Genomic DNA, 16925 nt, shown 5'->3' on the forward strand with positions numbered 1-16925 from the left:
GGCTCTTGATCCCCGCCGTACCTCGGGCCCTGACATGTAGGAATCTCAAGAATCATATTTTTTGCCTGGTTGTAAATTTAGGAATTTTTTTTATTTTCCAACAAACACATACAAACGTATAATTTACTAAAAAGTGAGGAAAAATTTCGGAAATTATGTCATTTCAGCATTATTTGTAATACACCGTTGTGGAATCAGAAATAAACCACGTTTGAATTTGATTTCCCCCAAGCCCCCCCCCCCCCTCTATCAGTACGCCAGTATCTCCTCTTTTCCTTTTTTTTTCTTTCCCTTTCCTTCCTTCTCTCTTATTTTTTTTTGATTGGGGGGGGGGGGGTTAACAGCCTGGGAGGCAAGGCCCTTTCGCCCCCCCCCCCCGATTTCCTTCTTCCCCCTTTACTTTTCTTCTTCCTCTTCTTTCTTTCCCGTTTCCCTTTCTCCCTTCTTTTCCTTCTTCTCTTTTTTTTTTTTTTTTTGCGGGGGGGGGGGCCAAGGCCCGCTCGGCCCCCCCCCCCCCTGGATCCGCGCCTGTCTGATGGAATTCAGTCAGTCCATGGAAAAAGGGAAACACTGGTTTCGTGTTAGAAAAGATTGTGTTGATTTGTTTTTTTCCACATAATATAATTGCAAACCATACCTCATTTGACACTTTTCCATTTATAAAGTAGGTCTATATGCACCTCATTTCCCCCTTGTTCCATTCTCCACATTAATTCACTAAACTACTTGTTCTTTTTCCTTCTCTGTTCCATTATGTTCACACAAAAATTCAAACACACCATGCACACACATTAGCATACAACATGTACAGTATCAGTGGGGTAGCTACATGCAGGGAGACAAAAAATATTTTTTTAATTTAAAAAAAAGAGAAGAGAGGGAAGGTAGCATGAAATAAAAAAAAGATACATCCCTCTCCCATGTCCTACTCCTAATTAATGGACTTGTTAATTTGAAATTCATCCACACAATAGGACCAGTGGTCATCCCCATATTGCCCTTGCACACTCAATGTCTAGTTTTCACCCACACAACTCCACTGGTATACAATTATGTTTCTCCCCCTTTCCTTCTCAGTCATAAATGAAGCCATTCAAGATATACAAAGTCAAGGTTTCCAATTGAAAATGGAATTTTATGCATCTTTATTTGCAAGAATCACCAGCATGCAAACCAAAAAAGGACAACAATGTAATCTTCCTGAACATCTCTTTAACTGTATTAGACTTCATATTTAGTTACATTTTGATTGATGAATCAATTTTCCTCTCATTATAAACATGCTAGATTAAAAAGAATTTGTAAAGCCGTTATTTTTTCCATAAGAAATCATCTGCACATACCATAGAATAAAACCATGTTTAAAAAAAATGAAAGATCATATTAACATGGTTCAACTCTTGTTATTTTCATTAAGTAAATATATGTTAAGAACAAGGGGTAGAGGTTTAACTAGCAAACTGCAAATACATAGAATATATATATAAAAAAGAATCATCTGAAGGGACACTAATTAAAATTATGCTTCTAAAAATGACAATAAAGAAACACATTTTCCCTGTAATTTATCCTTTCTCAGCACATGCTACGTAAAATGCTATCATTGGACAAAAGTTTATTTGGTAAACTTGTATAACTTTTCAGGCTATTCAATAATACAATCTAAACAAAGATAACGTTAACCACACACACCTTTGCCATGAAAATATATCTTTTTCTTTGTAAGTCATTGATGTGCACTTCAATCTTTGTTCTCATTTTGTATACCATGTATCAGTGAGAGTGACAGTTTGCATTTCTATGACAATCTATACAATTCTTTTCATATTTGTTGTGTATTATCTTTTGTATGGAATATATGCTGAGAAAGGATACATAATGATACCGTATTTTCAAATATCTCTTATCTTTATAATAAGTCCAATTTTTTTGTGTTTTAGGCATAGTATACCGGTGGGCCAATTTCAAGTAAAAAATACCACAAGTGCTCTCTTTTAGTATGCATATTAAGTGAATATAAGTTAAAATGAAGAGTAAAACTACTAACATATGAATTTCAAACTAGGTCATGTTTAAATTTACATACTGCAATATTTACATATCTATATTTATCTGCTTATTCTTCTTAAACAAATGAATACTGTATCCTCACACATACTATTTACATTGCACTTATAAAAATAAACAAAGAAGCACAAATCATAAAATATGCATATAATTTCAAGTTGTGATTCTCTTCCCCTGCCCTCATTGGAAATTGGTACAATAAATGTGTCAAAATGGGGGAGGGGGGGGGGGAATAGACCTAAATAGATCCATTTTATATAATGTAAAAAAAGTGTTCTAATTAAATCACTTCTTTGTTTCTGATGTAAATTTACCAATTAATATTATTCACATATGAGAGAGAAAATATTGAATAAATCTGAAATCTCAATTTATGAAACGACCACTTCTTGTACAACAATATCAACTAGTAACACTTAAGTCAGCAGTAAACATTTAGCCAATGTTTTTATACGTTCTTTATAACATAATTTTCTGAACACTTAGGATACTAAGATATTTCAGAAGATAAATTAAAAACTTGAGAACTATTATGTGCAAGCCCACTGGGTTCTTTATCAATGCTAAGATGCAAATCTTTCTGTACAACTTAACAGACAAAAAAAAAACATGTGAAATTGACATCACACAGCTATCCTACGAGTTGTATCAATGAAAATCTGCGTACATGTAAATACAGTATGTGTATGTCCCTTCAATCAATAAAATAAATCATTATCATGACATTATACATTGATACAAACACATTAAAAAGATTCCATAAGTAAATATAGAAAATATGTTGTTCACTACATCATACGATTTGAATGAAAAAATGTCCCAACAATCTATTTAATCTTTCTTTTGGTTAAAATTTTAACTGGAACATATGCATTTCCAAATGAAACCAATACTGTCAGAACCAATAGATACACATTTATCAAGATATAAAAATCTTCTAATCTGTATGAAAAACAATAGGTGTGGCGAGGCCTAACAACCTCATAACCATAAAACAGAAACTTTTTTTTACAGTGTTTAAGATTAATTTCATAAATCACTTCAAGAGAGGATCAAAGTACATATACTCATCTTTCATTCTCTCATCCATTGCATTACGTCTTTCATGTACACATATCAACAGCCTCATATGCTCAAGCAACCTACTTTACATTTAATATTGAGCACTCCCTAACCTCCCTGCTTAATACTACAAAGTGAGAAAATAAATGAAGCGTAACCAGAATCCAGATAGCTTTCCCACACATGACATACAACTGTTCACTTTTGGGAGCTTTCTATATGATCTTGGTTTTGAGGAGTAGGAGTAGATAAATTCTCCTCTGAGATGGCCTCGTTCACGTGTCCTCCATCTGTAGACTGTAGCGTTGCTGATGATGGTGGGCGAGAATCCGTCTCTTGTCTCACTTTCTGCATGTCAAAGAAGAAAACAGCAGGAAAAAGTAAACATCAAGTAATAACAATAAACACAACTCAAGAATATTTAAGAATATTTAGTCCATAAGATGTTGAACTGAAGCACGAAACCAAGACAGAAAACAAGGATAGGACAAAGGTATTGTACACATTATGTCCATCGATGAGTAAATAAGCCATGATGATGATTAACACACAAACAACACTAAGAAAAACAGAGTAAAACCATTTTTCTTTTAAAGGACTTGAGAACAAACTTAATTACACAAAACATGGTAACAGTCCAATAACGTACTATATTTTTCAGGAACAGACATGAAGAGAATTTTAAAGATAATGAACACAACAACAGAAAAAACCTTGCACCAATAAAGAAAATAGAACTAAATGACAGCCAAAATGTACAATTAAGAAGATGATACAGAACCCACAGTGCTAAATATTAAGTAAATGGATCATACATGAAGCCACTTCATGGCACAAATAGGTAATGTCAAAGAATAAGTTGAAATGCTACCAAGCCTGGTATCAAGAAAGGGTGAAAACCAGAGGAGAAGGCAGTAAGCTAACATGGTTGAAAGGAATACCGTCCAAAACATTACTAAATGTTCCTGGATCATAAATGAAAATAATCTCAGACACAAACAAGATGATCTAAAAGACACACAATGAAAGAAAACCAGGTATCAAGAAAGAAAAGTAGAACCACAAGGACAGCCCAAAAGTACACTAAACATTTTATCTTGGCTGATTTTCTACAAGAAGTACAAAGACAACAATTCTTGATGCTTAAATGAAGTATCCACAATGTGGGTTAATATCACTATCCATAATTGGTTATAAAATTCCATACAGACAGAGATATTCCAAGAACTGAATCTACAATAGACAGCATGTAGCCAGAAATCTAGTTAAGAAATGTAATAGCTACATGCACATGCACAGGAATAGAACACCATCCTCACTATATCAGGTCTGGTATACAATGACAAAAGATGGGCTACACATGAAACACACAAAATGTCAAAAGAACCCAATTCCTTGCAACTTTCCTAGTCATTTTTCTCCTTCCCGACCATCCCCATCATTCACAATATGTGATGGTTATTCACCGGACCACCGTTCCAGAGCTCAGAGAGCTCCTTACGGCACACCGCTACGGCTAGGGTAGACAGCACCGTGCAGGGTACCAGGTACAGAAGAGCAGGCTGACCGGTCTGCATTAGGATGAGGGCTACGAAAGTGATGACCAGTCCTACACCATATGCTGTGAAAGATCAGAGATAGAGAGAGAGTATAAATTCTGGCTAGTAGGTTTGCTTACTATTTGGTGCATTCCATATTGACTCATGCAGTAAACTAATCAAAACAATCAAATCAACTGTCGAGAGCTAGAGGGCACAAACTCTTAATTTTGCTCAAATTAAGCCCTCCTTCCTGTCTAACTCTCAGCAGACAATAATGAAATAAAGGTATAGACTTGAACATTGAAATCAAGTAGATTCAACCTTAGAAGTGCTGCGAATTTGTTTACCTACATGTTCAAAGATATACAATGATCTTGTGAATAAGGCATTTGCATATACTCCTGAAAGTTAAAATGATTCTAGGGCAAAATAAAACAATGATCACCAGGTCCCACCACCATGTTGCATGTAGAAATTGGATTGCCTGATCATCTGTTCATCATAACTGACAATATAAAATGAACAGATATATTCATTCGTGGAATACAAGTGAATTGCACTTTCAAACCAAACTAAATAACACATATAATATACCATAAAGTACTCACCAAGAACTGATGTGATGTAATAGATCCTAGGGGATTTGACCTTGAGATCAAAGGTGTGGCAGAAACCAACAAGCAAGCCTGTCCAATCAAATAAAAAGATGACAATAATGATTGTGTTGACATGAATGATTTATCAGGCAATGTGCAGTAAATCAAAATCTTTACTAATTAAATGTAATGTTTTTGATAATTAAACAATTAAATTGCTATTTCAAGTTCATCACCTATAAAGATATATTACCTTCATATTATATTAATTTAACCATGAGTTGAATTTGTTTAAATCTAATGAAAATGCAGTAAATTGCAGCCAAATTTAAGAGCAGTTCTGAAGAGAAAGAATAGGCTTCTTACCTGGTACAAGAATGTCTCCAAATCCTAGCATGGAGTAAACATTGCACACAGAGAATGCTGAGTGGCAGAGACGCGGCACAGTCAGCAGGACAGGAATCTAGAGTAGAAGAACATAGAGTACTGCGATTATATCAGTCCTATGTTTCTCTCCTCTTCCATGCTTCAAGTAATTTCTTTTGTGTAAGATTAGGAGACGCAATATAAATTAAGTAATATCAACAAACAACCAAAAGAGACAAAAGGATGATAGACAGAGAAAGAAATTTAAAGACGGTAAAGGTCAGAGAGAAAGAAAGAGAAATAGAACAAAAGAGAGATAATGACACAATGGGAGGAGAGTATACAGACATACATTCAACAAACAGATAGACATATATGCAGTGACTTACTGACAAGGAAATAGCTAGAGAGAGAAAAGACAGATTTTATACAATAGACAGTAAAAATATTAATTAAACAAAATTACCTGTTCTGAAGCTGACTCGCCACCAGTGGCTACTTTAACCATCACACTCTCTCCAGTCTGAAAAGTCAAGGAAGAGTGGATATTCTCATTAAATAAGTTAATAAATAAATAATTGCAGAATATATCTTTTCTTTCCACAATATCAAGTCATAAAATCAACATCATCTTGCAAAGTTCCAGATGAAGATTACAATATTATATCATGAAAAATTACAAGTAGTTACATGATATATAACCTTGATGTCAGGGTGAGCCTTAAAACTGACTAGAGCGAGGTATTTGTGTTGTGCTGTTTTGTGTTGTGTTGTCCTGTGTTGTACCATGTTCACAGTGTTCTGTATACATCCATTTACTATATCGATATGATATGATTTTAAATATGTTATGACGTTGAGTTTTCTTCCAGACAATAGTATTCAAATTCAGTGAATGACCTCCCACTAACAAACCTGAACTGAGAATTGTTACTAGTACTACTCACCTTTGTAAAATGAGGAGTGATGAAAACAAAGAAGACATCGTAGACAAACAGGAGTGATAGAAGGAGAACACATGTCTGTGTGAAGAAGACAAAATGCATGATATAAGCAATCAGGATTCAACAGTATGTCTTTTGCTACAATAGCTAGTACATGTTTGAAAATAAGCATCTTATATGCCTACCACCTTCAGTTGTGTGGCGGCAATAAACCATTTATTCCAACAATAAATTTTATCTGAGCCCAGATTTTATTTTGGTCACGTCTTTGGGTGTGTATAAGTGTTCAAAATCCTATACTGGTGACTACCTCAATGATACTTGACCAATTACCAGACACTAGCTCTAGAATTTATTTTGTCAAAGATATGGGGTTAGGAAAAGGGTTGCAATAGTGTTTTAGGTCTAGTTCGTAGTTAGGATTAGGTAAAGTGGCGAGTGATCCAGGATTTGGTTAAAGTAGGACCATTTTAACCAGGGGGTAGTTTTCCCATGACAAGTCTCTAGAACATTAATGACCCTAATTGCTGAGCCCTCCCCCAAAACTCACTGTAAAATAACACAAAGGATCCCTGGAGAACTCACTTTGAAGTTTGGCAGACGAACCACCTTGAGTACACTGATACAGAAGCATATGCCTAAGAGATCCAGTAAGATCCAGGCAAATGACTCCTTACGATAGAAGAACCATGTAAGGACGAACGCTCCACAGCCAAGCCATAGTATGGCGCTTATGACAGTAGGACGCTTCTGGAACACAGGAATAAGGGGCAGTCTGTAGAGAAATCAAGATTTCAGTACATCATTGTTTAAATAGGAATATATTAAGCATTATAGCTGCATGCCTTGTTTATTTTCATATTTGCTGTGTCCTTATTTACATTCTCCACTAAGCTGGAAAATGAATATGGGAAATTAATCATATGCAATTTCTTTAAAATGGTACATCCTTTGCGGCAGAATATACTATATAACAACTAAAGAATGCATCTCCAAATCCATTGACAGGGGAAAGTGAATACATCAGAAAGATAAACTTACCTTTCTTTACAAGGGAAAGCAAATGTTACAGCAGGTAGCAATGTAGTATGCATGCCTGACCAAGCTCCCATGCAGTATAGGGCAATCACAACATAAACTGGAATAAAGATGTGAGAAAAGAATGAAAAAAAATGGAATATGATATGGTGAACAATTCATGCAAATTCTTCTATCATTTCATCATAATCTGATTTTTATTTCTTTTCAACACAGATTACTCAAACAATGGTATTGCAGAATACCTAACCAAAAAAGTAAACTTAACCAAAACCTAACCTTGACCCTAAATACAATGTACTGGTGCATGGTATTGTACTCTGCAATTAAGCCCACAAGGAATTTAGAAAAAAGATGAATAAACAACACAGTGTATAGACACCCATTTCACAATAATTTTGTTGAGGTTTCCACAGACCTGGAAAAGAATACATGTAGCTGACTTACCGACTGGGCTGTAGAAGAAAAATAGAAGAAGTAGCATAACCATGACCATGAGGACCCAACAGATAACGATAGGAGGGGTGATAGTCACAGATTCAGCCTCCTCACTCTCCTCCTCATCTGATTCACTGGAGTCCCCGCTGTTCACATTCTGGTAGTGACCCTGGCCATCCCGTCTCTCATGTCTCTTTTCTCGCTTGTGTCTGTGGGTTGTAATAACAGTCAAGAGACAAACACAAAAAGTTAAGATTTGATAATATTGTTAATAACAACTTCATTTACTGGGTGTAAGCCACAAATATGTTTAAACTATTGAAATTTCTCCCAGAAAGCATTACATTTATATTGTACTTCATTTTAATTGTACTTATATCCCTCCAAGGGGATGCTCAAGGCACCGACAAAGAACTATCATGATCCTTGCACTGAAAGCAATCAGGAAATAACTTCCAACCATGTACCAATTTATCAGTGTATACAGACCTGCCAACCTCTGGAGTTCAAAAACTGTATTCTTTAGTGTCAAAAGTTGTATTTTACTGACAAAAGTTGTATTCTTGAAAATAAACACAGATTGTTACGCGGATCAATGCCTCTTACAGTTTCTACCTACAGGAAGAATTTTTTTTATTGATCATTGGTTGAATATGCATTATTTCGTCACGACTGGTGTGTTTGATGAACCAATAAACATCCCCAAATTGCCGATGTGAGGTGCTTGTAGGATACTTTACAGGACAGAATGGACATTTTGCTATTGAAAATGGTGGACGCACACACAAAATATTAATTAAAAATATAAAAAATAAAAAATAAATAAATAAAATCATTTTTTTTTTTTGTTGTTGTTGAAAATCGTATTTTATCAAGGAAAATCGTACTGTCGTATTTGCTTCTAAAAATCGTACTAAATACGACTAAATCGTACTGGTTGGCAGGTCTGTGCGTAGTGTGGCAAATGAAGATTCATTACTTGCCAAAGGGCATTACTACCGCAGCTGGGACTCAACTCAAAACCCATGTGATCTACAGTAGATTTTTACAACACGTGCTTCAGTGACAATTTCTCCATAAATAGTTAATTTCTAACACTAACTACAACCCTGGACATAACACTATACCTAATCCTATTAAACCTAACCTTACATGAAACCCAATTGCAATCCTCACTCCAACCCCAACATAACTCTTCATCCTTCACAAACTAAAGCCAAGAGCAAACGTCACTGGAGCATGTGTCAGATCACTGAATAGAATGAAACAGATAAAAAAGCCGTCGGTGTGGACCACCACCACATTGAAAAATATCAAACTAGGCTGCATAATAACATTGACATAACCCAAAACTCTCAACAATGACAGGAAGCTTACTGCTTGTAACCCATGAGTCCTGCCCAGAAACCTCCAATGGCCACGGTACCAGTAGCCATTAGCCAGATCACTATCATGTTGTAGTCCCATTCCGGTGGTTCGGGGCTGTAAAAGGCCACCTCAGGACTTGGACCTTGATTCTGCAGGGGGAGAATAGGGAGAACAAACTACTACTACATACAATAAGACATGAACCAGAGACATATTAAATGTTTATTCATAAGTGTTTAATATCTTAATATCCCTGTTCAGACGTTACCACATATATCCCAAAAGAATAAAATAAAAAAGCAAAATAAAATTATGTAAGCATGGTGCGCTTTATGTATCTTATACATGCAGATGAGCATTTATACCTATGTGTAGAGGCCTTAATTGCATGCAGCTATTTTTGTTACCTTAACTTAACTATTCATATTGCCACAGTGTTTTTTTTTCCAATGGCAGTTTAGTGTGTTAAATGTGATGAGGCTTTCTTATAATTCACACCAGCATTCATTCATACATGTAGATATTCATTCAAAAATACAGGTAGCAATGTTTTTTATTGGAAAATTGCAAACAGCATGTAAACTACATTGAAGTGTAATCAATCTACTGAAGCAAGCATGGAAAACTCAAATGGATACAGATAATATCAAGCAATGACTCTCAATATTAACAACATTGCATTATCCTATGGAGTTAGAATGAGTGTATCTCTGTCATGAATTATAAGAATAGAACAAAATAAATATTAGTTTATTTAGGAAGGAGATTAATTTATAACTTCTAAACACATCATAATCCATAAATAATGCTTAATCAAAATATACATCTACTCACGGTTAGGTCTTGGAAGTCTTTGTCTTCTAGGAGAACAATAGGTATATCAATCTTGACAGATTCATTGAAGGATGGAGCAGTCTAATAGGGAAAGAATGAGAGTAAAAGTTAATCTTACTCTACTTCTTAAACATCCATGAATGCGGATTACATTGTTACTGATGTACCGGTAAACATAATACCAAACTGATAAGATACAGAGGTGTCTGGCTTTACTGCTACATAACTTCATCATTTTATTAATTACTATTTACGTCATTATACAAGTGTGAAAATCTAGAATACACCACTACTGGAAAATTCAAAAAATAGAGCACATCATGAAAGCAATATTTATCCAAGCAGAGCCATTTGTTAAGAGAGATTGGGCAACCTAGTTCGGGTTTGGCACAGTATGGTGAATAGTGAATACTGCCTAGTTGGGCAAGCACAAAGCAAAAGAATCTATGCCATGTTGCGACCAAGTGAAACCGAGTTGGTCAAACTCTGGGTATAGAAGTCTCTGTTTCCAAGGTTCCATAAAGCAAAAGAATATATGCCATGTTGTGATCAAGTGAAACCGAGTTGACAAAACTCTGTGTATAGAAGTCTCTGTTTCCAAGGTTCCATACTGTACACATTTCTAGAAACAAGTATGATAGAGACTCACCACTCCTGTCTCACTAATGACTAGAACACCCTCTGCCTTAGCCTGCTGTGCATGTACACCCTTCTCTGTGAAGGTACAATTGCCTCTCATTACAGCTGCGACACGACCTTCCAAGGAAGAGACCTTGGAGTCGCCACATAGGACAGATGGTGTCAGGTCAGCCAGGGGCTTGTATGCCTGTAGACAGGAAAAATAATAATATCAGTCACACATGCATTTATATTACAAAGCTAATTAAAACTAGATGGAACTTCGACTGCGCGCAGTCGAAAGTGATGCCTCCGTCATAGAGCAATTTTACAAACCAAAACGGAAGAATTATTACAAATTCAAGTTCGGTTGTAATCCATAACAGGTTCTCAGAATATCGTGATTATACAAGCTATTTCTCATATACATGTATGACCCTTTGATCTTTTAACTCATGACCTCAAATGCAAAATACATATATGCATGTCTTGAGTTTGATGGTAATCCATCCATCGGTTCTTGAGATAACGCGATCACAAGCTATTTTTGCATACATAATGAGCCCTGTGACCTTTGACCTTGTGACCCCAAAATCTAATCAGTTCATAGGCTTGGCAAGTTACATACATGACCAAAGTTTGGTAGGAATCCATCAGTCGGTTCTTGAGATAACGTGATCACAAGCTATTTTTGCACACATAATGAGCCCTGTGACCTTTGACCTTTGACCTCGTGACCCCAAAATCTAATCAGTTCATTGGCTCTGCAAGTTACATACATGACCAAAGTTTGGTAGGAATCCATCAGTCGGTTCTTGAGATAACGCGATCACGAGAACGGGACGTACATACATACGTACGTACAGACGTACGGACGGACGGACAACCCAAAAACATAATGCCTCCGGCTACTTCGTAACGGAGGCATAAAAATGCATGTGTACTTAATTGTATCAATACATCTACTTAAGAGAGCTACTATGATAAGAAACTCAATCAATGAACTACCCAAAGATCAATGATATCGTACATGTACTATCTGAGGGGATTACCCACTTTCAGTTCTGTAATGATTCTGTATAATAGAGACATAGTCTTACCCTCCTGTCTCACTAATGACTAGAATACCCCCTGCCTTAGCCATATCTAGTATTAGAAACCATATAAAATGGTATGTGCAGTTAACTATTCTATTTTGTGTGGAAATTAGCAGAGTGTACATAATAAGTACATGCTCATGGGCTAACTTCATACTGATACATGGTTAAATGTCTGCCACCACATATGACTCATACTGCAACTCTAAGTCTGCTTTCCACGCTGACACAATACCTGATATAGTGACAATACAATTTTAGTAATAATGCAATGCAAACAATATTACTTTCAAAGTACTTACTGACTGGTCAAGCTTCGTTGGTAGTTTGTATTGTTTGGAGTCATACATGATGCAGTATTCTCTACTACTTTCTTCACCACCATATTGCACCGAAACAATGCCATAGAATGCTTGAATCTGAATTAAAAAACGAGGAAAAAAAAGTCATTTACAATACTTAACCTTTTAAGGATCCTGAAAAAATCGTAAGAAATAGAGGGTTAGACTGAAATATCATAACTTTGGTATCAAATCAAACAGAAAATCGCAAGCTTGCTCCTCGCACCAATATCTTATAACCTTGAGTGAATGGAAGCCAGCGATAGCCGATTAGAACGGTCCTTGTCAGCGCCAATTTAGTAAAATGAGGCTGCGATTTGAGAGATCGGATGAACATTCTGCACATGCCACATGCGCTAAATGTAAGCTAAAGTTCTAAGCGCTGGGTGAAGGGCAAATTATATTGCTCCTTCTTCCAAGTTCCAGTGTTTGTCAAGTCTGGCTTTAAAGCTATTCAACGAGGTTGCAGATACTACTGAGTCAGTAAGGGAGTTTCAGTCGTTGAGGACACTGTGGCTGAACAAGTCTTGCCCAAGTTTCTTCCTCCTCCTCCTCCTCTGGCTCTAGACCCTAGATCTACGAGACCTAGATCTAGACTGTAGAGTAAAGGAGGGGGTAATCGGCCTTTGGCAGTTTTCGGCCGGTCCGTTGGATGCATGGTAAAATCCCTTTAAAATACATTGTATAATAGCATATCACATATCCCACACATACCATACCATGCCAGAGTCACTGAAGAACCACTTTTGCAATAGAAAATATATCCTTAAAATCACATTAATCGGCGGTCCCGCTACCCGAATCTGAAAAATAGAGTATCTTACGCGTGTCTGTAAGGAATATGGGTACTATAAAATGAGCTTTATTTCAAGTATTTTTCAGATTTAGAGCCCGATGTTCAAAATCTTGTGGGATATTTGTATTGCTATTATGCGATGTATTTTAAAGGGATTTAAACATGCATCCAACGGATCGGCCAAAAACTGGAGATGATCGATTACCCCCTCCTTTACTCTAGACTCTAGAGCAGGCCTTCTCAACTAGTTTATTAGAAGTGCCAAAACGAAAAGAATTTGCAGTTGAAGTGCCACCCTGTATGTTTGACTGAAAACGGAAGGGGTCGAGGGGCGAAGCCCCAACGGGGGGTAGCAGGGGGCGGAGACCTCTGAAGCTGGTGGATTGTAGGGCTTTCTAAAGGCCCAAATGGGGCATTTTTAACACTATTTTATTCCACAATATAATCAAGCCTAATTTCATATTGATGTGAAAAAACTAGTACAATTCTTGGGTACAATTACACTGGAGGTAAAATTATATGTAGTTTTTTGGCTGCAATAAACACAGGAAATGTCAAAATAAAGTGAAAATCAAACAAACAAAAACAAGATGTTTCCAGAGATTGGTAATGTTAAAATTAGTAGCCCATAGTAAGCTAACTGTTGTTCAGAGATTAGGTTTAGTTGAGTCTCTGAAATTAGGTTTAGAGTCATATTAAATGGTAAAAAACGATGAGTACCCCCTTTCTTCCTGTTTATCAAGCAAGCATTTTGGGCTCAAATTCGACTGCAACTTCTTGATTTAGCTAAGTATTTAATTCTAAAATGTATATTTTCTTTCTTTCTTTCTATTTTTTGTTTTGTTGTTGCAACAGTCGCGCGCCACTCCGACTGACCGCAAACCCCGGCCCCCCCACTCAGTGTTATTAAGGGTACGCATATGCTCGTACCCTCTTTTTGAAAGCACCCCCTATCTGGGGACTGCCAACATTTCCGAACCCCCCTTTCGCGGGCTTTTCGCAGGCTTTTCGCGGGCTTTTCGCGGGCTTTTCCTGCCTTGGAGACCCCCCTAAATCAGGAAAAATGCTCAATGTACCCCCCTAAATTCGGAATAATTTCTCAGGAGTCCAAAGAGATGAGAGAGAAAAAGAAAAACACCCCCTTTTTAAAGAAATCTCCGGGTGAAAAGTCAAATACACCCCTTTTTTCACAAATCTCGGGCCGGACTTTGTCGCACGAAAAGTACCCCTTTACCGGACATTTTGGCAACACGCATGCGGTCATTCCGACCTCTGAGTGGGGGGGCCGGGCCGCAAACGCCACAAGTGGTGCACGCGCCACCAGTTGAGAAGGCCTGCTCTAGAGTAAAGGAGGGGGTTTTCGACCACTTAAGACAAAATCCTTTTTTTGGGACTCTTTACTTCCTATTTATTATCATTTCTTGTTTAAATCATGAAGCAAATATTACTATTATTTAAACAACAAAAAAGCGGTGTCTGGCTGCATTGATTCAATACATGTGATGAGATACTTTTGAGCTTGCGACTAGCACAAAAATCGGGGTCTAAATCTGAAAAATACTTAAAATAAAGCTCATTTTATGGTACCCATATTTCTTACAGACACCAGTAAGATACTTGATTTTTCAGATACTGGTAGCGGGACCGCCAATTACATCGCTAAAATGTGATATTTTAGAATATATTTTCCATTGCAAATGTGGTTCTTCAGTGACTCTGGCATGGTATGGTATGTGTGGGATTAGACCGAAAGCTTCAGTCTCTATAATCGTCGGTTGTTCCACTGAGACTACGTCTGGCTCCACTAGACCTCCGGTTATAGAGACAGAACGATCGCCTATGCCAGCCTATGTTGAACTTATTCCGCTAGATTTTAGCCGCTAGGCCCCTCCCACAAACTTGCCACGGCCGTATTGTTATGCCCCCAAAATCCCCCAAAATGTCATTTTACCTCGTTCATTTCCAATTTTAAATTAGGCCTAGGCTATAATACATCGATTCCACTTACTAACTTCATTGATATAATCCGTTTAATGGTCCCTTTTAAAGAAATTATCGGTCAAAATCGACATCCATGTTGAAAATCTTGCAAGCCGTGTTAAACTCTCGCTGCCGTCAATCTCATCCTTTCTAGTCTACGCCGAAGGCAAAATGATTATGAAGGAAAAACTGTGATAACGCCATTACGAACGTGTAGATGGCGCACAGTTTTTCCTTCATAATAATTTTGCCTTCGGCGTAGACTAGAAGGGATGAGATTGACGGCAGCGAGAGTTAAACACGGCTTGCAAGATTTTCAACATGGATGTCGATTTTGACCGATAATTTCCTTAAAAGGGACCATTAAACGGATTATATCAATGAAGTTAGTAAGTGGAACCGATGTATTATAGCCTAGGCCTAATTTAAAATTGGAAATGAACGAGGTAAAATGACATTTTGGGGGATTTTGGGGGCATAACAATACGGCCGTGGCAAGTTTGTGGGAGGGGCCTAGCGGCTAAAATCTAGCGGAATAAGTTCAACACAGGCTGGCATAGGCAGTCGTTCAGTCTCTATAACCGGAGGTCTAGTGGAGCCAGACGTAGTCTCAGTGGAACAACCGACGATTATAGAGACTGAAGCTTTCGGTCTAGTGTGGGATATGTAATATGCTGTTAATGTGTTATGCCATGTATTTTAAAGGGAATTTACCATGCATCCAACGGATCGGCCGAAAACTGGTGATGGTCGATTACCCCCTCCTTTACTCTAGTAGGTCTAGTCTATGTGTGGTCTAGAGAGTCTAGAAAATAGACCCATTTTGTATTTTCTTCTTTTTCCAATTTTTCTTGGATTCTTCTCTTTCCAATCAAAGTACAATTCTCTGTGTAGATTAACCCACACACTTACAGCTACATTAAATATTATCTTACATGTCCGACACCATATCTACATCCTGACTTATGGATCCTGCGGCCTGCTGAGTATCGTCGTAGAAGTAGAAGTAGAAGTATCGCTTCTTCCACCACAAGGACAGACACAAATGTGAGCATATGGGACTTGATTGCATAGCACTGCAGTATTACAACACATAAACACAGAAGTTCAATTGCTCACTCTGCACAGTCACTCAAACAAGTCACCGTCACGGGATCAATTACTTCGTAAACACATTGATATTCACAAATTTATATTCTTAAGTAGTAAATCCCATAATTCGTATAAACATAAACATCATACCGTCTGCAAAACAGCCAAAAGAAGAAAAAATACCGGTCGCAAGAACGCCATTTCAATTTTACTCAGCTCAGCTCAGTTGTCAAACCCTAAACAAGCGACGTTTACACTGCTGATATCTGACACGTATGTACACGTACACTGCAGCTGCACGAAAGGCATGCAGATCAGTGTGAACAGCATATGCTTGGGGGAGATCGTGGTTGTTGTTATCATGACAAGTTTCCAATGAAAAACATTACAAAAGGATGTTACCTTGTTTGTATGTTGTTTTTTTTTATAGTTTTTTTAAAATTTATTTATTTGGAGAGAGCAAGAGAGAAGGAAAGGAAGGGAAAGGGAAGGAGAAGAGAAAGGGAAAGAAAGAAGAGGAATAAGAAAACAAAAGGGGGAAAAGGAGATCGAGGGGCGCAAAAGGGCCTTGCCTCCCAGGCTGTTGCCTTCCTCCTTCTCCCCCCCCCCCCCCATCAAAAAATAAGAGAGAATGAAATATAGGGAAAGAAAAAAGAAAATAAGAGGAAGAAGAACAAAGAAAAGGGGGAGGGGGGTATCAGTTGCAATTTTCTCGCACTTTTTTTTTTTTGGCCCTTGAAAATTTGA

At 37.2% G+C, this 16925-nt stretch overlaps 1 protein-coding gene across 2 annotated transcripts; it reads right to left on the bottom strand.

Moving 5' to 3' along the window:
• Positions 1–1108: 1108 nt before the first annotated feature.
• Positions 1109–16459, bottom strand: LOC576972 (signal peptide peptidase-like 2B). 2 transcript variants are annotated; one of them, XM_030972216.1, is made up of 14 exons: positions 16329–16459; positions 12272–12388; positions 10904–11080; positions 10255–10335; positions 9430–9569; positions 8062–8261; positions 7618–7714; positions 7162–7351; positions 6580–6654; positions 6099–6155; positions 5633–5729; positions 5279–5356; positions 4596–4750; positions 1109–3477 (listed from the first exon to the last, which is right to left on the bottom strand). In XM_030972216.1, exons 1-14 carry the CDS (start codon positions 16377–16379, stop codon positions 3328–3330), a joined length of 1665 nt encoding a protein of 554 aa, XP_030828076.1. In that variant the 5' UTR covers positions 16380–16459; the 3' UTR covers positions 1109–3327. The 2 variants fall into 2 exon arrangements, with proteins under 2 accessions (XP_030828076.1, XP_030828077.1); XM_030972217.1 differs by having other exon boundaries at positions 3391–3477; positions 4536–4750.
• Between the last annotated feature and the right edge of the window lie 466 nt (positions 16460–16925).

Source organism: Strongylocentrotus purpuratus, unplaced genomic scaffold (assembly GCF_000002235.5).
Source record: "Strongylocentrotus purpuratus isolate Spur 01 unplaced genomic scaffold, Spur_5.0 spur5_scaffold_6, whole genome shotgun sequence".
NCBI lineage: Eukaryota > Metazoa > Echinodermata > Echinoidea > Camarodonta > Strongylocentrotidae > Strongylocentrotus > Strongylocentrotus purpuratus.

Coding starts and splice junctions, on each gene's coding strand:
- LOC576972 (XM_030972216.1), bottom strand. CDS start 16,379: ATGGCGTTCTTGCGACCGGTATTTTTTCTTCTTTTGGCTGTTTTGCAG. Junction 12,389..16,328: donor TTTTGGCTGTTTTGCAGACG/GTATGATGTTTA, acceptor TTTTTAATTCAG/ATTCAAGCATTCTATGGCAT. Junction 5,357..5,632: donor TGGAGACATTCTTGTACCAG/GTAAGAAGCCTA, acceptor TTGATTGGACAG/GCTTGCTTGTTGGTTTCTGC.